The sequence below is a fragment of the Amblyomma americanum genome, chromosome 6 (assembly GCF_052857255.1).
Source record: "Amblyomma americanum isolate KBUSLIRL-KWMA chromosome 6, ASM5285725v1, whole genome shotgun sequence".
Lineage (NCBI taxonomy): Eukaryota > Metazoa > Arthropoda > Arachnida > Ixodida > Ixodidae > Amblyomma > Amblyomma americanum.
This window is the reverse complement of record NC_135502.1, coordinates 20388539-20415562: the sequence shown is the minus strand read 5'-3', so window position 1 is coordinate 20415562 and position 27024 is coordinate 20388539. Positions and strand designations below refer to the sequence as shown.

Here is a 27024-nt window from a genome sequence, read left to right as displayed (position 1 = left end):
AGCTGTACTTGCGTCGACGTACGCATGACCAACCGGGTGCCTGCTACGCATGCGTAGTATGTGCGCAGCCATACCTGATGCTTTTCACGGAGCACTCATCGCAGCACCAGAGCCCCGCTAGCAACCGCTCACCTTCAGTTGCGAAAGAGGGGGTGCAGGGAAAAGCGCAGAGGAAACGGCAAAGTGTTCTCTCAAAGCCGCCAACGCAGGCACCAGTGTGTACTTCCCGCTATATGCCACTCGACCCTCGGCGACGACCGGCGCATGCAGGTTCAGCGACTCGTTCAAGTTCTGCTGCCTGGCGTCTCCGCAAGTGTCCTTCGACTACTGCCTGCCGCCGGCGGACGAGATCTCGTCGTGCGAGGACCTCATGAGCAGCCCCGTGCAGCGCTCCTTCCTCTGGGTGCTGGGCGTGGTGGCGCTGCTGGGAAACCTGTTCGTCATCGCGTGGCGCCTCAAGACCAAGAACTCGAACCCGGTCAGCTCGACGCTCATCCTGTCGCTGGGCTGCGCCGACCTGCTCATGGGCGTCTACCTCATCGTCATCGCCAGCGTGGACATCTACTACCGCGGCCGATACATCCAGAACTCGGACGTGTGGCGCGCCAGCGCCCTCTGCAAGCTGTGCGGCTTCCTCTCGACGCTGTCCAGCGAAAGCTCCATCTTCACCCTCGTGCTCATCACGGCCGACCGGCTCATCTGCATCTCCTTCCCGTTCTCCATGGTGCGCTTCGGCCTGAGGCGCACTTACCAGCTCATCGCGGCCGCGTGGGCCACGGCCATCGCCATCGCGGCGCTGCCGCTCGTCATCCAGCCCTACTTCCAGGTGCGCATTCCATCACAATGTAATAGGACTAAAAGCTGCTTCTGGCCATTGACGTGGTCGAGAAAGCTCATACTATGCTTCAGGTCAGGACGTTACAAAACAACGTGCTTATTTCTACAATACACCACAGCCGTTGCTGTTGAAAATGTTATGAACGCTGACCAGCTGAATTAAAAAGGTGACGCATCAACTTCCAGCAAGAGAACCTCGTTCGTTGTGAACAAAGTCTTAGCACTGGGAACCGAAACGTCGTCCTTTTAAATCAGCTGGTCGGCGTCCATGTTCCATCCAACGTATACCCCCCGTACAAAATGGGATTCCACCATACCATCAATTTCATCCTTTGTAGTCATGCGGGTTTCTCAGATGCCGGATTAATCTGTAATAGAGGCGGTTGAGTTGTTGTCGACATGACATTCTCACGCTCTCCGCTTCCAGGGCGAGTTTTACGCGCGCTCGGGCGTGTGCCTGGCGCTGCACATCACGAACCAGAAGCCGTCCGGCTGGGAGTACTCAGTGGCCGTGTTCTTCTGCGTCAACTTCTTCGCCTTCGCGAGCATCGTGGCCGCCTACGCCTACATGTACCTGAGCATCCGGCGCTCCAAGACGGCCGTCAAGCGCCACTCTGCGCGGCCGCCCCAGGCAGACAGCCTGGTCGGCCGCCAGATGGCGCTCATCATCTTCACCAACTCTCTCTGCTGGTTCCCCATGATCGTCATGGGGCTCATGGCCATGTCCGGCGTCCGGATACCCGGTAACGCGTCCCATACGCCGTCCCCGCTACATCAAGGGTCGGCTGAAGCTGAGTTCGATTCTGGACTCTCGCACATAGGCAATGTCAACCTGACAAAGCTTTAATCAGAGATCAATAAGGTTGTGCATAAGCTAATATGTCTATTGCTTGTCCTTTCTTTTTTTTTTGTTTACACTCCGTAAGTTTTGTGAGCGTGTTTTTCAGTACAATTAGCTTTCTGTGTACTGCGGTCATACTGTTGAGTTCCTGAACTGCAGGCTGCTATTTTCTGAGGTGTTCGTCTACCATGGTTTGGGAGTGCCAGGAAAGCGGTGAGAGGGTTATAGGTTAAATTAACGAGAAAATAGGCATCCAGAGGGCACTGATATTCGCCTTTGGTGGCGACGGGGTCAGATGGTTCGCCCAACCTGACTTGCGCGTCTCACTGTGCCAGAATGATGTCATGACTCATGATCATAGCCAGCAGCCTATTTCCGTAAGACCGATTCCTCTCCCATTAACTCAGGATCATGTGCTGATGTGAAAATCGATACAGCGCAGACAATTCCAGGGTCTCCGGACCTTTGATTACTATGCCCTAGCATGACTCATACATACATACATACATACATACATACATACATACATACATACATACATACATACATACATACATACATACATACATACATACATACATACATACATACATACATACATACATACATACATACATACATACATACATACATACATACATGTTTTATTTTCCACAAAAAGCCGTACATTTGCCACTTGAGAAATCCTTCACCACAGTATGGTCCACTACGCAGCAGCAGAGTGGGGCAATAGACAAAGATACAATGTCACATTTTTTTTTCAGAGACTGAAGAAAAAGAGCACTATATCGCATCATACAATAAAATAAGCATAAATAAGAGTTTCAATAGAGCACTGTTTTTGGACACCTGCAAAACTTTTTCAAAAATAAAACAATGCAATGTAATTGAACACGAAGATAGACCTTAGTGTTCATTCACAAAAGGGAGTATTAGCAGCAAAATATTTGTGCATACTTGGAAGAGACACATTGAGTACATCAGTACCTTTTTCTACAGCACTCAATAATCGCGGAAGATTATACCGGAGTGTTTGTTGTCCATAGGCAGTGCGACATGTTGGAACTTTCCATCGTTCTTGAGTTCAGGTGCTGTAGGTGGGATACTTAGGTTTTAGTTCTGCCATTTCTGTAAAAACTGGACTCTCTCATTGTGCACTTAAACGGTACTGCCTGCGTAATTTGTATTCGTATATATTTCTTACTTTCAATAAATTAAGCGAAGCAAATATATGGGAAGACGGTGCTGTGTATTCAACGTTTTCAATTATTCGTACTATTTTAAAGTAAAAGCTTTACTACGCCAGCCAGCGATCCATTTCGGCTCGTCGCGCACTTCAGCCGTATGTCGTGTACCGTGGCCGACGAACGACCTTGAGCCGCCGAAGCCTAGCAATGCCGCAGCCGCGCTCCAAGAGATGTCGACGCCACTGCCGTCGCCGCTCGCTCCACCCGATGTGCTCCACTGGGGTAGAGGGAGAGGTATCGCCTCGCAGGGAGTATATATATATATATATATATATATATATATATATATATATATATATATATATATATATATATATATATATGCACCCCGCCTCAGTGTATTGTATTCGTTATGTAGAGCGCGAAAGAGACGCAACAACGACAGAACGAAGCGAGGAAGAGGCAACGCGCCCCCCAAGAGACGCCAGAAGAACGCGCCGCACGACTCGAGAAGCGTCGTAACGAAGATGCGGCTAGAAGAAGCCGTGCCACGTCCCGGAGCGACTCTTCAAATGCGGAAGAGACCGGTTTGAGTTCTCGAGAGCGTCGGAATGAGTAACTTTATTTGGAAGAGCATAGCGGTTGCGATTTAAAACTCGCACTGAAGCCGTCACGAGAGTGTATTTCTCCCGTAACTTGCGTTCGTTGCCCCTTTTATCTTGTCAAAACAGGCGTTTCGTTAGCCCTCCCTCACCACGTGACTTTCGGACAGTCACTTTACTCGCTTTTGTAACTCAACAAACGACGGAGACTGCCGCAAAAAGTTCTGTACCGAATACAGGTACTAAAACAAAACGATTTAGTAACGAGCCGTGAATGTACTGAAGTACGTTTATTTTCTACTGCTGCGAACGCACCACTTCTATGGCGCATATATACCAAAGATCCTTCGATTTTGCGTAAAACCCGACTTTGCCCGATTCTTGCAACCCGCCGCGATGGCTCAGTGGTTAGGGCGCTCGGCTACTGATCCGGAGTTCCCGGGTTCGAACCCGACCGCGGCGGCTGCGTTTTTATGGAGGAAAAACGCTAAGGCGCCCGTGTGCTGTGCGATGTCAGTGCACGTTAAAGATCCCCAGGTGGTCGAAATTATGCCGGAGCCCTCCACTACGGCACCTATTCTTCCTTTCTTCTTTCACTCCCTCCTTTATCCCTTCCCTTACGGCGCGGTTCAGGTGTCCAAAGATATATGAGTCAGGTACTGCGCCATTTCCTTTCCCCCAAAACCAATTATTATTATTATTATTATTCTTGCACCCGGAACGTAGTTCTTAAAAATCAGGCGTTGGTTTTCCAGTTCACAAAACTGAAGACACCACAGGAAAAGTTTGTGGGTATGTAGTGCTTATTCTAGACAGGTGTCTTTTTCGGTCAATAGGGGATCTTAAACTTCTTTTAGCGCTCGTTGTCATGAGGCGGATGAATTTGAGGATAAGTTGGAAAAGGGCGATTTAGAAGCGAGAGGCCAAAACATGGCTACCGACCAGATGTCTTGTCACAATTAGGCACTAAATGCTGCCCACGCTAATGACACCTTGATCCAAGAACCTTGCGCGTTTAAAATGGCTGCTGTGGTGTTGAATGTTTGCGCATTAAAAGTACAAAGACAAGCTGGACTTGTTCAGATGCGGAAGTGCTCCGTAGGAGATTAGTAACGGGTGAGAAAAAAATATTTGTATTAGATTAGAAAAAAATATTCGTCGAAAAACTTTTTTTTTAGTTTTTTAATGCAACTCGCGATTTGCATGTTTGTGAAATAACGAGCAAAAATAGTGTGCATGTTTGTGAAATAATGAGCAAAAAATAGTGTATTATATGTCTAGCAGAAAAACGAACTGTTATAGTAAACTGTCTTGTGCTGCAAAAAATGCCCCGAAAAAAACCCGAACTACGGAATTCTTGAATGCCAAAGCATTACTAGTCCCATTAGGAGAAAAACCGGCGGCGTATGTGTTTTGTACAAGTTCTTTTTGGGCTAGTTGGTGCATTTTGAACCAAGGAAAAGGAGCGGTGCAAAAGCATGCAACCACACAAGAAGAAAGGACAAGACACAAGCGCTTGTGTCTTGTCCTTTCTTCTTGTGTGGTTGCATGCTTTTGCACCGCTCCTTTTCCTTGGTATGTGTTGGTACTCGCACATGGTACAGACAATCCCAGCGATGGCAAGACAAATAGGGTGACGTCATCAAACGGTCATATGACGCACACAGCAAGTCGAGCACCGCCACTTCAGACAATTCTATGCATGTCGTTCGTCTGCATAGTATACACTCACCACCAACCTATGTCCGGCCCCGCTGCGGTGGCTCAGTGGTTAGGGCGCTCGACTACTGATCCGGAGCTCCCAGGTTCGAACCCGACCGCGGCGGCTGCGTCTTTATGGAGGAAAAACGCTAAGGCGCCCGTGTGCTGTGCGATGTCAGTGCACGTTAAAGATCCCCAGGTGGTCGAAATTATTCGGGAGCCCTCCACTACGGCACCTATTCTTCCTTTCCTCTTTCACTCCTGCCCTTATCCCTTCCCTTACGGCGCGGTTCAGGTGTCCAAAGATATATGAGACAGATACTGCGCCATTTCCTTTCCCCAAAAAACCAATTATTATTATTATTATTATTATTATTATTATCATTATTATTATTATTATTATCCGTGTGGCGCCAGTTTTCCCGACATTTCTACCAAAATTGTAACACAACCGTTTGTCATACAGTGTTGCGGGTGGTGTCATACGATTTCTAGTTGCATATGCCTTACATGTACTAGTCAAGTTAGAGGCTATCTTGCGACAGGGATTTGAAACACCATATTCACCTTCAATTTTATGCCTTCCTAGACTCATATCAAAATTTTGAAGCAACCGTTCGTCGTAGTGTTCCACGTGGTGTCATAAGCGCGCGTGTGTGTATGGGTGTTGCCATACATCGCGTCACCGAAAATGGCGCAGACAGTAGAGCGCAATGCCGCATGCTTTTGCAGTCCCACACATAAGCAGACCTAAGTGTATCGTCGAATTTTTCTGAATAGTGTGATTTGTACCTGACCTCGAAAAATATCGTCGGATATTTACCACCCCCCATATTCAGGAAGAAATAAAACCCGAAGGGTCCTAGTGGTACGCCCTGTCCAATCGCCGCCTGTGGTCTATGCAGGAGAGGCGTACGCGTGGACGGCCGTGTTCGTGCTGCCGGCCAACTCGGCGGCCAACCCGCTCATCTACACCATCGCCTCGCTCCGGTTCCGGCTGTTCCTGCTGCGCATCGGCCTGGCGCGAAAAAAGCACTCGCTCTCTTTCAGCAAAGCACTCACACGTGAGTCGGATCGCCGGGAGGGGCACATATGCAGCGGGTGTCTGCGTTAGTTTCGAAATTCCATGTCTAGCTCGTTTCCTCCGCCAGTGGGCCGATTAGTATAGTCACTCGTCTCGTAGTTTTCTATTTTTTTAAAATGTGCATTTACCACTCAGTTCACATTTTGACTCAGCGTCGCACCTGCTACCTGCATCATACTGGTTGCGGACATACCCCACTGACCACGGTTGTAGAGACTCCTAAAGAAAACTCGTACTGCCTCATTTTTCAAGAAAATACACGTATTGGCAAATAATTTAGGGCTTTGTAGAGTGTCGCGCCATGTGTACACAAGCTGCCCACAACATGAATTACTCAAGTCTGTAAACTTCGGAAGCAGATGGCCAAATCTTCCATCGGAACCGGCATCACTGAGGAGTTTTGGTTGGAAGCGCCGCGTGAGTGTCCACAGTCGTCAAAATCTAAGCGGTCAACGACCAAGGAACAGAGCACCGCAGGTGACAGGTGGAGGTTTTTGGTCTACCATTACATTTACTTTTATGGCATATTTAGGAACTAAAAGAAGAAATAAAGACGAACACGCATCATGCATCGATAAAGACGATTCCAAATTGCCTACTTTTGTTAGAGTGTAGGCCGCATCTGTTCGTTCGCTCAGAGGGGCGCCACAACTTTTGTTGACGGTACAGTTGCTTTGACTCTAGCGTCTCCCTTCTACTCTGACCACTGCTAGCGGAATGGATGCTACAGGAGAAACGCATAGTCTGCAGCCAACGATAAGGGTCAATGAGCTGCGCCTTTTTCATCACCTTTCTGGAAAGTGCGCTCGTGAACGTGCTTTCCTCTTCTCTGGTACTAAGAAGCCAGCCAAAGGTAGCCTTTTTGTTCTCACTGACGCAGCATGTGCTAGCCATCGTGGTGAGGCATAAGCCGCGAAGGATGGCAATGAGGTGTAAAGAAATTTAAGCCATTTTTAGTCCTCATGACCATAGAGTTTCTTACTATTAACTAGAGGGAAAGCTGGCGGCGCTGCACCCGAACCTCCATGGGCGCGTAAGCATCATGGGGCGATGAGCTACTTGATGTGGGATAGTAGGTTTTTTTTTAGAAATACAGAGTGGCGTTACTGAAATGTACCGCTCTGTATCCACGGCGCGCTGTGCGCGCAGACGACTTCGGCGTAAAAGTAGTGTGCAAAAGCCATAGTAGCGAAAACGCAACAGCACACGACGCCAATAAATGGTTTTTGTTTACCGAAATGCTGTAGAAAAAACCTTTTAAAACGTTGAAGTGACAACATTTTTTTAAACATATTTCTTTTTAAAAGTGCGCCTGTTACACACGAAATATTGGCTTTGGTGGTCTGCAATGCTTGGCCAATAGGAGTGCAAATGCCACTGCTTATTGTGAGCAAATTTACATTTACATGCTTTTCTGCTCATTTGTAACGATTTATAGACAGGATATTGAATGATAGGACATTCTTAATTATCGAACAAAGTTTGTTTTTTTTTTCATTATTTTTGACGAAAAGTTGTAGTTCTGCAGTCAGTAGCTCTCCGCCCCATGATGCTTAGAGCGCCCATTGTGGCACAGGTGGTCCCGAGGAAGCTCCATGCAAACTCCAATAGGCGGGGCGCCACCTTTCACTCTAGTTAATAGTAAGAAACTCTATGCTCATGACTCCACAAGAGTTCCTGCCCACTCCCAAGGCCGAGAGACCACTTCCCGTGACCACAGTTGGCGTATTCTCAATGGCTGGAAGGTGGAAAGGACAATGATGCTCCATCCTGATTGGTCAGATGGAAGTACGCGATCATGGAACGTTGGCGTCACTCAGCTTTCTTTCACGGCTACCACTACCACGGCGATGACGCCAGGTGCCGTTACCTCCGCAAAGCCTACCTAATATCAGTCTGTAGCGCTGCTCAAACGCGAATGCAAGTCAACAAGAGCTCGTCAAGGTGGCAACTAAATGAGCTATAAAGTGTACACTGACTGCTGCATCACCTCCTTTTGTCTTTGCCGTTAGCGCTGTTCGCGCTGATGGGGGAACGGAAGTAATTAATGCAAATCCTTTTTTGACGGGGCCCTCTTCATCTCTTTACTGCTTGCTCTTCACTGCAGACACGAGCAACGGAGTCGCCCGGCGGGACCACGATCGCGCGGGGCACGCGTTCCGCGCCCCGCACGGCTACGTGCCGCTCATGCAGTTCCTGCGCTCCGAGCCCCGAGTGACGCCCCACCAGTTGCTGCAGGTCGCCGTGGGCGTGTGCGAGGTGCTCTGCGAGCTGCACGCGCAGAACTACGCGCTCGGAGGCATCAACATCGACTGTGTCTTCGTCACCGCCGGGGTAAATGCGCTTCGCCATGTTTTGCTGGCTGACAAGCCCTGCAGGGAACAGTTGGCTTGCACCAAGAAAACGAGCAGTGTTATCTTAATGTTTGTTGAGAATGCGCGATTGTGAGCCAAGCTACACCCGCCGCGGTGGCTCAGTGGTTAGGGCGATCGGCTACTGATCCGGAGTTCCCGGGTGCGAACCCGACCGCGGCGGCTGCGTTTTTGTGGAGGAAAAACGCTAAGGCGCCCGTGTGCTGTGCGATGTCAGTGCACGTTAAGGATCCCCACGTGATCGAAATTATTCCAGAGCCCTCCACTGCGGCACTTCTTTCTTCTTTCACTCCCTCCTTTATCCCTTCCCTTACGGCGCGGTGCAGGTGTCCCCGATATATGAGACAGACACTGCGCCATTTCCTTTCCAAAAGTGCACGGCGCACGGGAAGCTAACGCTTCAAAAATAGGCGCATCGTGGCAAACACGACCGCCATCAAGATGTGCCAATACCTCGCTGACATCTGGCATGCAGGTCATAGAAGCTGATGCAAAGGGGCACTTGCTCCTGTAGTATTTAGCTTTCAATAAGTGTGACAGTAACAAAGCAGCGTTGCTGAAAGCTGGCTCTAAGTTTAAATAATTGTTTTTGAGGAAAGGAAATGGCGCAGTAATTGTCTCACATCACGGTGGACACCCGAACCGCCCGTAGGGGAAGGAAGGTGGGAGTGAAAGAAGAAAGAGGTGCAGCTCCGGAACAATTTTGCCTGCAGCAAATCACAACGAGGAATGGAAATAATTATAGAAGGGCACCATACGCGAAACGTTTTTAAATGCTTACGGACGCGCGCTTATACGGCACCATCCGTAGTGCATGCTGGCCTTAGCACGTTGTTGCAAATGGGTCGCAAGCCCCAAGGGTAGCGTTGGCCGGGCGGCCTGGGGCACAGCTGGAAACATCCGAAGGTCCTGGCAAGGGATGAGTCGACTGCCAACAGAACAACTTGTTTATTCTAGCATCGCAAAAGAGCAGCCGGTCAGGGCGACCACGTTACTCGACGGAAGAAATCGAAGCCTCTTCTTGGCGTCCGGGGCTGCTGCCTTTATACCCTCGGTGTCGAGGGCAAGAAGGAACGGCTCGGGATTAGGCGCACGAGACGGCGACGCACGGACATGTTCAGACGTGACGTGACGCGTCCGCCGGGCCGGCGCCGGTCAGACCTCCTCGCCTCCCAGTTGGGGAGCTCCTCTCCCCGGCTGCCGCGCTTTGACAAGCGTGGGCACCAACATGCACACACACACACACACACACACACACGCACACACGAAGACACGTGGCATTGAAACCTGCCTGGACGCGCTTGGCGGGAGGCGTTGCGGCAGCACTGAACGGGCCAAAATGACCGCCACTTTGAACGAAGCCCCGGAGTCCGTTGCATCCTCGCCGGCTATACCGCGCGTCGTAGGCGAAACGTAACAGGCCGCCCCGCCGGGAGAAGGAGATCCCGATGGTCAGGGGACTGCATCCGCTGTCCGGAGGGATGTCGCTCGATGATGCTCGTAATCGAAATCGGTCGTCCCTCGGCGTTGCTTGAGCGCAGCGCACAGAGAAGGCCTCGTTCTCAGGTTCAGGTTCACACAGGACACTGCAAAGTGACTTCGGGAGAGTTGCCATTTTTGTTCTCGTTCCCAGCAAGCGTTAGAACTACGCCGAAACGCAACCGCTCAGTCAGCAAGCACGAGACAACCCTCACTAAGCTCTGCCAGGCTCTTTCCCCTTTTATACTACTGCCTAGTTCCTTACAGTAATCAAGCAGCACTCAGAACGCGTCCACAAATGGGATAATTGCACTAGAAAGCACGTCATCACTTTGAAACACTAAACAAAAGCAATATGTTAAAAATCCTGCCTCAAGAAGAAAACATCAGTAACAATCAACTTTGAGGCGGATTCCTACGTTAGGGGCCTCGACTTAAGCCATCGGCGTTACCGTTGAGACTCCCCTTTTTGTAACGCACCTCAAAGGAATATTGTTGCAAAGCGAGGCTCCAGCGCAGGAGGCGGCCATTTCTGGGAGAGATGGTCTGCAGCCATTGGAGAGGGCAGTGATCCGTCTCAATGATAAACCTCGAGCCGGCTAGGTAGCATGACAATTCTGAACGGCCCACACGAGACAGGCACACTCTTTCTCGGTGGCGCTGTACGCCTGCTCACGACAGGTCAGCTTACGACTAGCATACAGGACGGGGTGTTCCACTTCTCCATTTTCCCGTTGGCACAGTACAACGCCCATGCCTCGCTCACTAGCATCGCACTGAACAACGAACCCTTTTGTGTAGTCTGGCGATCGTAGCACAGGCTGGCTTGTTAGGGCGCTCTTTAGGGCGCTAAAAGCTCTTTCCTTTGTCTCGCCCAAGACGACTGTTTGGGGCTCTGTTTTTCTTAGAGCATCCGTCAGGGAAGCCGCGATATCGGAATACCTGGGGATGTACCTCTGATAGTAGCCGGCGACACCTAAGAACGACCGAATATCGGTCTTCGTGCGCGGTTGCGGGAAGTCTCGCACAGCGGCCACCTTTATTTCAGAGGGGCGGCGACGACCCTGTCCAATCACGTGACCGAGGTAGACAACCTCGGCCTGTGCTAATTGGCACTTGGGAGCCTTGACTGTCAAGCCCGCTTCGCGCAGGCGGGTTAGCACTGCCCGCAAGTGTGCCATATGCTCAGACCAGGATGCGGAGAATATCGCTACGTCGTCTAAATACGGTAAAGCGAATTCTTCCTGTCCCCGCAACACTTTGTCCATGAGGCTTGAAAAGCAGTATGGCGCGTTCTTCAAACCAAAACTCAAAACTTTAGGACGGAATGTTCCCATTGGTGAAATGAACGCCGCATATCTACTAGCCTCTTCTGTAAGTGGAACCTGCCAATAACCCCTGACAAGATCTAGGGTGGAAATAAACTGAGCGCTACTAACTTTCTCAAGGCGCTCCTCGATGTTAGGGATCGGATAAATTTGATCCTTAGTGATGGAATTAAGCCTGCGGTAGTCGACGCAAGGACGAGGTTCCTTGCCCGGTACCTCAACTAAAATCAAAGGGGAGGTATAATTACTCTCACCCGCCTCAATAACACCGAGCTGTAGCATTTTCTTTACCTCAGCCTCCATAATATCGCGCTGGCGGGGTGACACCCGGTACGCCTTGGATCGTACTGGCTCTGGGGAGGTAAATTCTATTTCATGAGTAAGGACAGAAGTCCTACCAGGCCTCTCGGAGAACTGACCTTGAAACTCTTGTAAGAGTTGGTGTAGTTCGGTTTTCTGCTCAGGCGACAGCGGTGCTTTACTGAGTAAGTCACTAATGACCTGATCGGTGTCTTCCCTGTTCGTCACTGAGCCTAGTCCCGGAAGCTCGACCGGAAGCTCTTCTAACTTTCCCGTGTCGGGCATTTCCTCTCCAGTACCTGGTGCCTTCAACGCTACAGGCTCAATTTTATTAAGTTCGGACGTGCTCTGAATATCAGCTTGCTGCGCCTCCGACCCTTTCTCATTGTTCGACAACGTCGGCCCCGCAACTACCGCCTTTGCAGCGAGCTCCCGAACTCTCGATCTGATTAAGGCCTGAACGCTAGCCTCACCAAACAAAAGCCCCTTCTCGCGCAGGAGGTGATCGGACCTGTTCGAAAATAGGTACGGGTACTGGGGGGGGGGGGGGGGGGGGGGGGGGGCAGCATATATGACACTGCGGCCTCCGTCTCAAGTGCTCCGAAAGGTCCTTCAATAAGCACTTTTGCTACGGGCAGACACACGCTATGAGCTTCCACGGCTTGCTTGATCCATGCGCATTCGCCCGTGAACATATCGGGTTCTACGTAAGAGGGGTGAACTACATCCATTGTAGCTGCGGAATCACGAAGCACTCGGCACTCTTTCCCGTTCACGAGGAAGTCTCGCATGTAAGGCTCGAGAAGCTTCATGTTCTCGTCAGTGCTACATAATGACAAACACACGACATTTCTTTTCGTTTCTAGACACTGCGCCGAAAAGTGACCCGGCTTCTGGCACGTATAACACACGCGCGCTTGCCTCCTCTCGAACCGCTTTCTGCGTTCGGCTTCGGCTGCCGCCGTCTCCTTACGTTCGGTCGGACTGCTTTCACTCGCATCCGCACTACGTGTGTCCCCCCTTGCTCTCATGGGTGTGAACTTCGGCCTTTCAGACTTGGAGCCAAATTCACCCTTTTGACCGTCCTTAGCTCCGCGAGCCCGACGCGTCACAAACTCCTCGGCTAGCTCGGCGGCTTTAGCCACTGTACTAACGTCTGGCCTATCCAAGACCCAGTACCGCACGTTCTCAGGTAACCGACTATAAAACTGTTCCCGCCCGAAACACTGCAGAATTTTCTCGTGGTCACCAAACGCTTTCTCTTCTTTGAGCCACTCCTGCATGTTTGACATAAGCCTGTAGGCAAACTCTGTATATGATTCACTTCTGCCTTTTTCATTTTCCCGAAACTTCCGACGGAACGCCTCCGCTGACAGCCTGTACTTTTTTAGCAGACTCGATTTCACTTGGTCGAAATCCTCTGCCTCCTCTCTCTTCAAGCGAGCGACTACGTCGGCCGCCTCGCCGGGTAACAAAGTGAGCAAGTGCTGTGGCCACGTTTCCCGAGAGAACCCCTGCTTCTCGCACGTTCGCTCAAAGTTAACCAGGAACAAACCAATGTCCTCTCCAAGCTTAAACGGCCGCATCAGGTCAGTCATTTTGAACGATACTCGTTCTCCTGCACCGTGTGCCTGACTTCCATTACGAGCGCGTTCCATCTCTACTTCGAGACGCTTCATTTCCAAAGCGTGTTGACGGTCACGCTCTTCTTTCTCTTTATCTTTTTGTTCTTTACGTTCGCGCTCGTCTTTCTCTTTTTGCTCGTTACGTTCGCGCTCGTCTTTCTCTTTTTGCTCCCTCTCCTCAATGGTCTCAAGGTATTCCGACAGCTCGTCATCCTCAGCCTCCAACTCAAGAATAGCCCTTAGCAGTTCTGGTTTTCTGAGTTTGTCTGAGACATCCAGACCCAACTCTCTTGCAAGCTCCAGCAATTTCGGTTTGCGCAACGACTTCAAATCCATGGCTGCTCCGAATGCTGCTTTCTCTACTGCCTACTATTGTCTTGCCGCAAACTAACCTGGCAGCAACGACAACCACAATTACCAGCTCTGTTTCTGACACTAACAAAAGCCTGGCAAAATTCAGAAGAAAGTCCCGCACTCACCAAACCTCGCAGCCAAGAATTCAGCGCAGTCGTTCCGCTGCAGGCAACCAGTCATCACACAGGGCTCGTTGCACTGCTCCCGGATGGTCGTTGTGCTGCTCAGCATACAGTTGACCGTATATCTTCGCTGCTGGCCTCCGTTGTCGCGATCTCACCACTGGCAACGAGTTGTTGCAAATGGGTCGCAAGCCCCAAGGGTAGCGTTGGCCTGGCGGCCTGGGGCACAGCTGGAAACATCCGAAGGTCCTGGCAAAGGATGAGTCGACTGCCAACAGAACAACTTGTTTATTCTAGCATCGCAAAAGAGCAGCCGGTCAGGGCGACCACGTTACTCGACGGAAGAAATCGAAGCCTCTTCTTGGCGTCCGGGGCAGCTGCCTTTATACCCTCGGTGTCGAGGGCAAGAAGGAACGGCTCGGGATTAGGCGCACGAGACGGCGACGCACGGACATGTTGAGACGTGACATGACGCGTCCGCCGGGCCGGCGCCGGTCAGACCTCCTCGCCTCCCAGTTGGGGAGCTCCTCTCCCCGGCTGCCGCGCTTTGACAAGCGTGGGCACCAACATGCACACACACACACACACACACACACGCACACACGAAGACACGTGGCATTGAAACCTGCCTGGACGCGCTTGGCGGGAGGCGTTGCGGCAGCACTGAACGGGCCAAACTGACCGCCACTTTGAACGAAGCCCCGGCGTCCGTTGCATCCGCGCCGGCTATACCGCGCGTCGTAGGCGAAACGTAACAACGTGGACCGATAATAAACCGCGGTAGAGAGGTGCAGGTCAAGAGTGGAGACGGAGCCTCCGCCTGCGATCCAGGCCTAACTGTGAAATGAGGCGGCCATACCGGCACCTTTACTACACCAGTCCTCTCGGCCGCTATTGCTAATTAGCTCACTAATTAATTTTCGTTGTGTTCGTTCGTACTGCGCCGCGAAAAAGAAAAAGGCACACCTATCATACCCGCCGCGGTGGCTCAGTGGTTAATTCGCTCGGCTACTGGTCCGGAGTACCTGGGTTCGAACCAGAACGCAAAGACGCCCGTGTGCTGTGCGATGTCAGTGCACGTTAAAGATCCCCAGGTGGTCGAAATTATTCCGGAGCCCACCACTACGGCACCTTTCATTCTTCTTTCGATCACACCTACCTCCCTTCCCTTACGGCGCTGTTGAGGTGTGTAAATAGAAGTGAGACGCTTACTGCGCCATTTCCTTTCATCTTAAAGCCATTAATTATGAGAGACGCGACACATCTGCGACAGCAGGGTGTCAGTAGCCTCGTTACAGCTTGCGCGGAGCGTTTTCTATGCATTGCTTCCAATCCGCTCCGCTCCCGCTTCGGACGCTCGCACCGCCTAGTACTAGCAGCACCGCTGAGCTGTCGTACTGTTGCATCGTACTCGCTAAATGAAGGATAGCACCATTCATTCCAAACGCGAGCTCGAACACAACCGCGCGCAGCGCGAGGCACCCAGCTGGAGCGCGACGTCGATGGTGTGATGCAAGAACGAAACCGGTTCGCTCTCCCAGTGACGCTACTAGTAAAACGCATTTGGAGCGATTTTTGGAGTGCTTAAATTCAAAATTTGGAGCAAAGAAACATCGATTTAGGAGCGGTCTAGACCACTAAAATTTCAAATCTGGAGCACTTTGGATCAATAAAACATTAGTTGAGGAGCACTCTGGAGCATGTAGCTTTTAGCTTACAATTGCCTTAGGTTTGCAAGCAATGCTCGAAAGGTTTGTGTAACGAAAGATGTGCTACACCATTGTTATTGCTGGCACAGAGTCGCACCCGAGAGCAGAGTTTTATGCCGTATGAGGAGACACTTGCGAAATGTCATACAATGGTTAGATGAAAAGTCTATAAGCTGCATATACTCTCGAGAGTAGTGGCTCAAATGTGCCAACATGTGGCTGTTGACTTTTCTTTGCAAAGCTTCATTAAATATTCTCCTTAACCTCTCCAGTTTATTTATGTCAGCCAGTTCAGTTGTACTTCCTTGCACACCTGCGCTTGCCTCACTCAGAACGAATTATCCAGACTCTGTCACCTCCTTATCCTTGGAGCCAGGCCAGTTTTGATCAGCCCCTGTGCTGGCTGAAGCATCGGCTTTTCTGCCTGTAGTGTACAAAGAGCCTGCACTAGCCCTGAACGATGCACAGAGCTCCATTTTTCAACTTACGGCAGAGTGCCGGAGTCAGCATGTTGCATAACTGAAACGGATTGTTATATTAGCTAATTAAAATGATTTTCATAACTGATGTTCACCACAGCAGACATTGTTTCTGAAAAGATTTTCTAGGCATTTTAAACACCCTACTTTAAGGAATTTTCTAAAGTGCTCGCTGAAACACGTGGTGCATACAGGCCACTATTCAGAGTCCCAGCAGTCTTCTCCCAAGGTTCCTGCGAGTCAAAACTTTTGCAAGTGCATTTCATTTCTGCGGAAGCTTCTCTGCGAAAACCAATTCTGTGGCTCTTTTTAATGTTGAAGCTTATATGGCAGCAATTGCACTGAAAAATTTTGTAGCCACTCAATTCAAACTCTTGACGCCTACACCAAAAGCTCTGTGACCACTGTTTTGAAGTGAATGGCATTAGTCTAGCCTCTGGAATCTGCACACTGCAAGTCAACTCACTGCAGTCTAATTGCAAAATCGGCCAGTAATGCCACTTCCATTTTTTTTATTTTCTAGCTAGTGAAAGCTGTTTGCAGTGAAAGTAGTCTTTGTTATTAGAATGTGGCACCTTATCGACAATTTGCGCTCATTGTCCCTTCAAGACACAAATAGGATACAGTACCATACTTACTCTTGTAATGAACCAACTTTTCCAGAGAAGTTGACATCAGTTTGAAGTGGGAAAGTTCAATATGCAGAAGGGGGTGGAGAATGAGATACTTTTTTCAAGAGTCCTTCATACCATAAGCCCGCTCGCCCGTAAGGCATCAATAAAAGCATCCGGTCACCAACGTTCATGTCGCTGGTGTTTACGAACATCCTTTGCTTCAAAAAAATGTTTGCCGCATCACGCCGCAACCCTATACTGCTATAGGCCATGGTGCCGGCCAATAGCGGCAAGATACAGCTAACACACAGAACTCGGCCCTGAAGATCAGGTGCGCATTTTTTTAAGAGATAGCTTGCAGCGCAGTTTATAGTGTGTAATGCAAATGATTAAGTGTTAGCTGTGGTGCAAGAGAAGTTGGGCATTTTCACTCCAATCTCGCCAAATCACTAAGGGTCTACAGTCCTCTAATCCTTCATAGCATTCCAAATTGGAAGTTGTTTTATAGCACTCTGCCAAGTTCGCAGAGCACACCACCACTGCAGGAGCTCCAGTCAAACACACCATGATGCTATCGGCGCACTGCATTTTGACCCGCTGTGAAGGTCTGCACTGCAGTGTGAAATTGAAGACACGCTAAGAAAAACGAATGCTTAAAAAAATTCTCAATGGTAAACGTGGTGGGGGGGGGGGGGGTCATTACTCAAGGAAATACGGTATTTTCTGGGGAACATACGCAATCAGAAATACCACAAATGCTTTCTGTAAAGTTTTCTGCCAATGAACTACATACCAGAATCTTCTTACTTGTAGCCTCCTCTAGCATCGAGAGAATCCCACTAGCTGTCTAAGGGTGCCAAACAACTCGGACGTCTTTGCCTCTATCCCATCCTGCCCCCTGCCCGACATTTATACACAGAAGGGCATGCAGGTGCCCAGTCCCAAGAAAAATAAAGTACTCAAACTCAATGTAACTCCTCCCTTACTGTGCCCTCAAGCATGGGTCACCAGTGACCCATAGATATTATGTGCTATTTCAAAGCTACCAGTGCACTTTGCAACAAAATATGCTATCGGCCATATAGTGAAGCAGTGAATTTTGGCGAAGGACTAAGAGCACTGGACACATTTTTTTTTGGTAACTATGGCAAACTACTAAACTACACTGGCCGATAGCTGGACCCATGGAAACAACCTCAGTCTTAAGGTTCTTTTGGCCTTTTTGTTAATGCTAGTAGTAGCAGTGAGCCTCAAGATGATGTCCGGTAGTCTAGGCTTGTTAATTTCTGTCAAAAATAATCAAGTGAATCAAAAAAATTTTTTGCCACAGTAGAAAGTTAGAAACAGATTGTGAAGTGAAATGGGCTACAATTACAGTATGGTCATACTTGAAATTAAGTGCCTTAGGAAGAGGTGGCAGCACTCGGGGAACCCAAGCAAGCAGTCAAATAACCCAATGGTTCTGTATAACCGTTTGAGAACCCATGCTCCAGACAGTGATTTCACTACCAGCAATGCAATCTCCATCAGTAGATGCCTCAATTGTGCAGGATGGTGACAAGCTGCATGTCTACCTACCAGACATCAATGCCTACCGCATTGATTCCAACAGCTACAGCAACCACGACACAGCAGCTGACATGGAAGAGTTTGGAGGGCTTGTAAAGAAGATGCTCCGTGCCTACCACGTGTCACAACGCACGAGAGAGTCATCAAGCCAGTGACAAATCTCACCACACCATCATTGCATATCATGTCATGAGACAAGTCCCTTGTTGGTTTGTACAGTTTTAATAAAAGAACGCTCATTAGGCATGTGCATACTCTCCAGTAACAATGGGTAATAAACAAGTGTGCATGAGGATAACAAGGAGAAAAAAAAAGTCTGCGCACCCACGACTTAGTACAATGCAAATATGGTTTACTCCAATTAAAAAATACCAGACTCAGGCCCATAGAGTGACACTCTACTCCATGGTTCAAATAAATAGGGTGGAGTTTCAACATAAGATCAGAGTGCAGCAGCTAAATATATTACAACTAACTCATGTTCAGACAGAGGCTCACACATAAAGATACACACAAAAAAAAAAACAGTACTGGCCTATCGAGATGTGTGAAGCAGTTTCTCACAGAGACACCGCACAGTGCCCAACATGTTCACAAGCCCGCCTGCTCAGCCACGGTTTAAACGCCCAGCGGGAAGTGCTGGGGGAGGGGAGGACGAGAAGGGGGCTAGCATGTTCCTTTGAAAAGGCTGTCCACAAAGTCTCTCGCCGCAGGCTTCCACAGCTGCCTCTTTAATGCGTCTGGCACTGCACACCACCACGTGGATGGAAGTGGTCGTCGTCTTCTTCGTAGGCCTCCCGGTGCTGACGGTGGCGCCGTGCCTCCTGCTCAGGGTCTAGGTCTTGCAGAATCACCTGAGAGGGAAGGCACAATGCAAGCACAGTTAGAGCAAAGTGGTGCGGTGTCAGCACACAAGGGGGATACACTTCACTGCAATAATCTTGTCACTAGCTTGGGTGCAATGTATACTTGCTCCTAAGTTTGAGATAAGCTTATCTGTCATTTTTAACATAGAATTATTGACATGTGACACTATTTTGCAATCCCCTTCAAGTCCGATATACCCGGGCTCAACTATACCAGAATTCATTTTTACCACGAGTTGCACAACTGTCAGCCTAGCAGCAAACAAGGCAGTTTAGCCGCTGTTGCACAAGACGTGCATCATAGCGTTGGCAATCGGCCAGGTCACACTCACCTCCTCTGCACTGTCAGGGATCATGCACTCCTGCCTGGGCGGTAGCAATGCCTCCAGCCTGGCAACGATGGTTGGGTCAATGTGCTCCGGGAAGTTCACCACAAAGTGGATGATGAGCTTGCCTTTCTCGAAGGGGTTGCGGTACTGAGGCATGCCCTCATTGAGGACACACTTGACAGAACCGTTTTTGATGACCTCTCCTGGAAAGGACAAAATGTGGCCATCAGACATGCAACATGTACAGATCAGCACACGTCGAAACTAAGCGAAGTTACGCTTTTCAGCACAAGAATGCACTGCCTTGTCAACAGTGCCAGCTTCAGGTGTCTGCCATGGTAGCAGATGGCATAGAACGCAAGTGCCTCTATGCCCTGAGCTTCATGTGAACAACTTTCTCAATAACAAACCGGTGTACCAGACAGAGCTTCAGCTATAACAACTCATTTGTGAGGGAAGGAAACAGAAAACCTAAAAAAGAAAAACAGCACAAAACTGAACAAAAAGATACTCTGAAACAATTGCAATCGGACTTAAAAAGATTCACCTGTCAGTACATAACACGATCAACACGATGCAGTTAATATTTTTTTTCCTTGAAAAGCAGCAAACCCTGCCCAGGCAAATGCCACCATACCTGGTAGGTTAGTAATGACCAAAGTGCGGTTGTCTAGTGTGGTGATGGTCTTCTGGAAGCCACACAGTGCCTCTGTCAGGCTCAGGTCCATGCGCATCATCAGGTCTGTGCGGTTGCGCTTAAACACCTCGTGCTCCCGCTCGTCGAGCACAACGATGATGTCGCCAGGCTCCAGGCCAGGCTCTTGGTCGCCCTCACCACTGAAGGTGATCTTCTGCCCATCCTCCATGCCTGGTCATAGGGAAGAGATTGCCATATGAGCAAGCAACATTGAGCAAGCACAGTGTAGCGCAGAAATGTACCAACAGTTAGAAATACAAGCGACTCTTGCCAATCGGCACACTGGGGACAAGAAATGGAGTTTCTCATACTGTCTACTGGAGTTTTGAAGGAATCCAGCACCTTAGCTGGCAGCAAGCCACAAGCTCACTTGTGGACTTGTTAAGTAGACCAGATACAAACCTGCTTAATTAGAACATTTAGTTTGAATCATAAAAAGTAGAGAAGGACCTGATCTTTCTGGAAGGGAACAGACACATCTGAGGTCGTACAGCCTGACAGATCCACCAGTTTGGCAGTGGGCGCAGTTACCACCAGCCACTTCTTTGCCCCAGAAAACTTCCAAGTACTCATGCGATGTCGCCGAATGCAGTACTTCAGCACGGCACCACATGAGTGGGGCAGCCTGCTTTGAAATGTGCAAACCAGCATGCACCTTTGTCAATGTGGACCTCGATGATCTTGCGCTCGCGCACCACCTTCTTGGCATTGCAGTTCTTGCAGCGGTCCTTGGGGTTGATGCGCTCCCCCTCGCCCATGCACTCCTGGCAGGTGGTCTGGATGTGCTGCACCATGCCCGGCACCAGCTGCTGGATGCGCACATTCATGCCAGAGCCACGGCAGCTGGGGCACCGCTCCACTGCTCCCTTCTTGCCACCTCGACCTGCACACACACACACAGGCAGAGGAAAATTCTTTGGTACAGTGCAACACAAGTGGAAGAAAAAATGGCGGGGAGCCCATCTGGAGGCCAGAAAAGAGCAGAGGAACTCAACAAAAGCGAGTAAATGATATCCTAGCTGAAACCAAGAGGACGAAATGGACATGGACAAGGCATATGTTGCAGAGAACTTGCAACAGATCACCCTTCAGGGTAATACTGCGAAATGAAGGACAATTCAGTCTATTCCAAGATTTTTGGGTGGTTCTTCAAGAGTGCAGTCCTATGTGCACAATGTACTGCTCGAACTCTGTGATCTATAAAACTGAGTTTTTCATTGTTTATTTTTTTACAGAAAACTTCTTGGTAAGAGGAGGGGGGCACGGGGCCACCATCCCTTGCCTAAATCTGCCCCTTTACAAGTGTAGCAGGAGATGGCAAGTGTCAAGCTGGAGGCTGACAAGATAAGTTTGCAAGAATAGCACATCCACAGCTGGCAGAGGCCTTTTTCCAAACTATGCCATCCTGAATGACAACCTGCATGCATGATTAATCAAAGACACAGCTACCCAGATTTCAAAAATGACCGTCTCTTTGGAACTGCAAATTCTGATGCAATTTCGGACATTTGACCGGCTCAAAGCCACCAAAACAAAAATCTGCCTTCTGACAAGACAGCAGTGAGGCAAAAGTGTACACTGCTTCATGTGTTACCGCTTGTCTCAGTGCAGTAATTTGGGAGGATATGTACCCTACAGAATAAACACCATAGATTTGCAGCATTAGTGTAGCAGCAATCAATCACCATCAGTTAAAACCCAATGCAAGAAAACTGAAATGCAAGCCGAGCACATGCGGCACTGCTTAAACTTGCTGATGATTCAAACAGAGGTTAACGACCAAGCGACGGCTTTCCCCGAGTGGTGGGAAATGATACATCAATGCCAGTGGCTGCAGTTTAACGTGTGGTTATTCTGTTGTGACCAATGGGTGTGACACCAGGCACTCCTGAACCCCTTCCTTTCTGCTCTTATATTCTACATGGCCTGAGCCAGCTATGAGATGCTCAGTTATTCCAAAGGACATGGCCACACCCTTCCACTGCACTGTTGACCATTTAAACATTTAGCAGTATCTTTAAGTTTCAAGGGTTTTGACAGTCGAACCCTGCTACAAAGAACCCCACTACAGCAAAATTTTCGCTACAACGAAGTATTTCAAATCTGCAAACCATACAAGGCAATGCAATAATTTTCCCCAGCAACAAACAATTTTCAAAGCGTGGTTCCGCTTCAACAAAACTACCGTTTTTTTTTTTTTGCGCATCCACATGCTCCGTCTTCAAATGGGTTAAAAAATGGCTGCCGAAGACAGTTTGCATTTCAATAGCGTAGCCGAGATTCATGTGTGCATAATGATATGTGGCACATGACTACCTGCGATGGTTTTGCCACTGGCTTGGACTGTGCAACTGTGAACCACAGCCATTGGTGCAAGGTGGCTTTCGGCTTTTTCACTCGCTTGCTGATGAAGGCATAAATGAAATTAGTTACGCAACAGTGGATTGTTGTGTGTTGCTATGCACAACAATTCGCCATATTGCCAGGCGTGCTGGTGGGCGACATGTCATTGCATGAATCCCGACGCCGACCAGGGTGCACCCTAGCCGAGTTTTTGTGCCATAGACAGGCACTGTGATAATGTTTTATTTGTTGTTTCCTATTGGTGGACTTGGGCACTGACCTAGTACAAGCACTACTGTGCGAATAACAGTATGTTTGCACTGCACGTTGCAAAACACCTTCGAAGATAGAGCACCGCATTTCTGGCCATGTCGTCTAAACCACCAACTTCAAGGTGCACGTGACCCCTAATTAACGCGCAGCGATGCAAGCGCAGGGTCCACGCCGAAGTGCCTCCAAGCAGCATGGTCTCTGTACCGACTAGAACGGAAGCGGGAGTTTTTATATTACATGCGGAGAAAATTGTAGTTTTCATAGCAAATGCAGAAATGTGTCTACTACATGAATACGTCCACTGTCAGATCTCCGAGCACAATGAAAATCTCGCCACAGCACAGATTTCGAACCTGAAATAACAAAGTGGAGTAACACGGATAATTGAGCTAGTTGGTACATCAGCGCTTGTCCTTCGTTTTCTTTCTTTTTCTTGGTGTACCCTGTCGCAGCACTTTTGCAAGTGTTGAAATATCAAAGCCAACACACTTTTAGAAAATAAATGGTCATGAACCATCCAGTCCAAACTGACTCTTCTGGCCCACATCCACAACTGCAAAGCTTCCCCTTGAACGAAATTTTTCGAGAGTACCATGATTTTTTAATGTTGCAGGATTCGATTATAGTATGTTCTATATGGCCCCCAAATATCAAATTTAGTGTTGCCAAGCAATTACCTCAGGAACAGAACATGGGAAGTGTATCAATGGCTCCTGGGAACTAATACCTTGCAGGATCTCTACACTGCCTTCCACCGTTCGTACTACCATAAGCCAAATCTACAAGAAGCAGGCTAATAGCATAGCCATCCCTGTAGTGCCAGCATAAAGCATTTGTCAACTGACCAAGATCTTTATTTCCAATCGACCAAGTACAAGTACACCTTACACCAGGGTACACTACTGCCTTCATGGATGTGATAAAAAGGGGGGTTGGGGAAAGGAAGGAAAGAAAAAAAAGTAGCCCACCTTCACACTTATCGCAGATTGTGCACCTCTGCACAGAGAGCTTCCTAGTGGCACCGTTGTAGAGTTCCTCGAGGGAAACACCCAATTGGTGCACAGTGTTCTTGCCTTTGTTCTCACGTCGCCGGCCCATGCCCCCGCCAAAGAACATGTCGAACAAGTCCATGGGCGCAGAGAACCCGCCTCCACCACTGCCCACCCCTTCCTTGATTGCCTGCTCGCCGCCCTGGTCATAGATGCGCCGTTTATCCGGATTGGCAAGCACTTCATAGGCCTGAGAGATCTGCTTGAACTGAAAATAAAGCAAGCAAAGCATACACGCACATAAACTCAGAATCCTTATGCTAGCTTGCTTCCTCAAAACTACCAGTGGAAAGCGGTATACAAAACAACTCCCATAGGCCTTCATTTTCTAACCTAGTTGGAACATGCAATATCTTTTCAAACTGTCCAGAGTACAAAAATTTCTTGCGTGCTTATTACAATTTTAAGCTCCAAATACATTTGAAGTACCCCATGATGGCGGCCTTTACCCTCATCTAGAAGCTGCCACTATATGGTTTGGTTTGGTTTATGGGGGTTTAACGTCCCAAAGCGACTCAGGCTATGAGAGGTGCCGTAGTGAAGGGCTCCGGAAATTTCGACCACCTGGGGTTCTTTAACGTGCACTGACATCGCACAGTACACGGGCCTCTAGAATTTCGCCTTCATCGAAATTCGACCGCCGCAGCCGGGATCGAACCCGCGTCTTTCGGGCCGGCAGCTGAGCGCCGTAACCACTCAGCCACCCTGGCGGCCATTGCTGCCCCTATATGATCTGACCATACAGATAGATATGCACTGCGCAGATAGACAAGCATTACCTTTATGTGCAAAGAACCATTGTGCAATGCAAAGAAAGCACAACAACTGCTTAACCGCCTTAAACTCAAATTTCCCAAAAATCACGCCATTGTAAGCAGTGAGCCTACAGAGCACCAAGTTCAAATGAAATGTCAGTGTAAGCACCACCACGGAGGAACGAAAGCTCAGGAGAGGCCCTTGCTATCAGAGCTGCACGCCAAAAAGTGCAGAAGTCGCACACCTTCAGAAGGGCTACTAGGTCTTTGCCCGATGGCACAGCCAATAGTAATGCTGGATGCCGCGGTATCGTCTCCTGCACTGTCTGCTGCTTAAAAAATATGACAATGGCCTCTCCTAAATTCTTTCCTTCCTCCATGGTACCGGCAGCTTTACATCCCCATTGGTGCCTCCAGCATGATTGGTACCACATGAAGGAAGTTCATGGATACCTAGTAACCAATGAACTAAGAGGCCCAAATAGGTCTCTTGGTAGCATTACAGGTGCAGTGACATCAATTACTGTGTGGGAGAATAACACCACCTTCGATATTACTCTGAGAGCAAGGACAAGACATTGGAATAATACAGCATGGCTGAGATGAAGCACAAATTGTGTCGCAGGCAAGCACAGCAGCATGCTTTATATATTAAAAAAGGGGCTTCCATGTAGCACACAAATGCTACATGAAGTTTATAGTTTCTGCCAATCAGAACTAGGAAAGCTGATAAGCCTTGCATAACCACTATGGGCAAAGGGGGAAGTGCTGCAAAGGCTAGCAGAGTGACCTATACGTGCAACAATTGCTTCAATTGCACTGTGGTAATGGATACCAGTAGGTCATTAATACCACAAAAGACAATACTGGCCAGGGTTATGAACAAATTAACTGCATGCACAGCAACATCTGTTTAGCTGCACTAATTACACCTTAAAGAATACTCTAGCCACTGGGGCACTAAAGCCACAACACTTGGCAAACTGCTACATATGAAGTCACTGCCACAGTTCTCACAGAATGACAGCCAAACCGCCTATCACGTGCCTCCACTAATTACCAACCTCACAGCAGTCCCCTTTCAGCAATGACAAAAAAAATGGACACAAGAAGGAAGCTAGGCAGAGTTCCATGCGACGCTAACGTGCGCCCCCCGACCACCAACCTACCACTCGTCTAGCGCACCCAACATCCTCAAGATGTTGAATAAATTGAATTAAATTGAATTCTTTACACGTCCCAACAACTAAACTCGCCCATATGAATTTGGTAGTTACACAAGGGAGCTAGCAGCTATCGTGGCAACCACCTCATTGTGCAACTCAATGCCCCATGGTAACATGCGGCAATGCATAGCTGATGCGTGCACTAATTGGAGACAACGCACGAGGAAAACACACGGGCCTTGGAGGTGCTAGCGTCGGTCGTTAGCCGAACATGACCCGCTGAAACAACGTGGCAGTGAACTGTGGATATCAGACAACGGTGACGCCGCGTGCCATCCCGGACCGCTTGTCCGGGGGGATAGCACGAGGGCCGATTTCCGAGCAGCGTCCAGTTGTAACGCTAATGGGTGCTGCTAGAGGCCACCACAGCGCCCTCGCACAATGAGCACATCCCCCGTGCGATTTCTTCAATCGAAGTAGGCATAGCCGGCGGTATTCGCACGGCCCGCCTCGCATGGGAGCAGGCAGATTGCGCAAGCAAAGTGTATGCGCTGCCGATTTCGCGAATCGTGAGAGCACGAGTGCGAGATGCATGAGGATACCAAGGCCGTGCGCAGACTTACCCGTTCTCCTTCCGCTGGATTCTTATCCGGGTGATATTTTAATGCTAGTTTTCGGTACGCTCTCTTCAGCTCATCTTGCGAGCAGTTGGGTTTCACGCCGAGCACGTCGTAGTAGCCGGTTTCCTTGACCATTGTAGCACTACCTAGACACAAAGAAAACGAGTCGCTGTAATACAAGAACCGAGCCGCGACCTCGTGGTTATTGTAATAACGAGCCCATTGTGACACGAAGAAATACCCAAAGCCGGCGCGACGCACTCGCAAAAAAATAAGCGCTGCCTATATTTTCAATAAATAGTGACCCGCACCCACATCTCAAATTACTAGCTGGCCCCAAATGTTACAAATAAATGAAGTACTACCTGTGAATGTTCTCGCGTCAGGTCGTCAGGTTTGGCGACGCAGACAAATTTCGCTGCTGAATTTCCGGATAAAGGCGTAATAAGAGCCTGAAATCCAATTCTGTATCGCTGTAGGAATACTCACCTTATATAATTCTGTTCGAAGTGATGCCCACGGGTCACACAAGCGTTTTACAGCGGGAGACAGCAACGCGACTGCGAGCGGCCTTGCAGCAATGAATGACGAATCCTGAGGCAAGAGGCAAAGTCGGCGAAGTCTAGAAAGTTCCAGAGGCTCTGGACAAGCCTTGTCTTATATGAAAGATGTGCGCATGCGCACCCCTGCGTCACAGCAGCAGCTGATCACGTGCTTTGTGAC

General features: G+C 49.1%; 2 protein-coding genes across 2 annotated transcripts in view; one reads left to right on the top strand and one right to left on the bottom strand.

Moving 5' to 3' along the window:
* Positions 1-18447, top strand: part of LOC144136429 (uncharacterized) — a 123249-nt gene extending 104802 nt beyond the window's left edge. The window contains exons 42-46 of the mRNA XM_077668732.1: positions 271-826; positions 1265-1580; positions 6074-6232; positions 8360-8586; positions 18185-18447. Of these exons, the coding sequence (XP_077524858.1) occupies positions 271-826; positions 1265-1580; positions 6074-6232; positions 8360-8586; positions 18185-18358 (1432 nt within the window). The 3' untranslated portion in view covers positions 18359-18447. The remainder of the gene's footprint in view (positions 1-270; positions 827-1264; positions 1581-6073; positions 6233-8359; positions 8587-18184) is intronic.
* Droj2 (DnaJ heat shock protein family (Hsp40) member A4-like) lies at positions 18407-26979 on the bottom strand. The gene is made up of 7 exons (XM_077668731.1): positions 26791-26979; positions 26305-26447; positions 23680-23968; positions 20751-20978; positions 20036-20266; positions 19402-19601; positions 18407-19057 (listed from the first exon to the last, which is right to left on the bottom strand). Exons 2-7 carry the CDS (start codon positions 26434-26436, stop codon positions 18935-18937), a joined length of 1203 nt encoding a protein of 400 aa, XP_077524857.1. The 5' UTR covers positions 26437-26447; positions 26791-26979; the 3' UTR covers positions 18407-18934.
* Between the last annotated feature and the right edge of the window lie 45 nt (positions 26980-27024).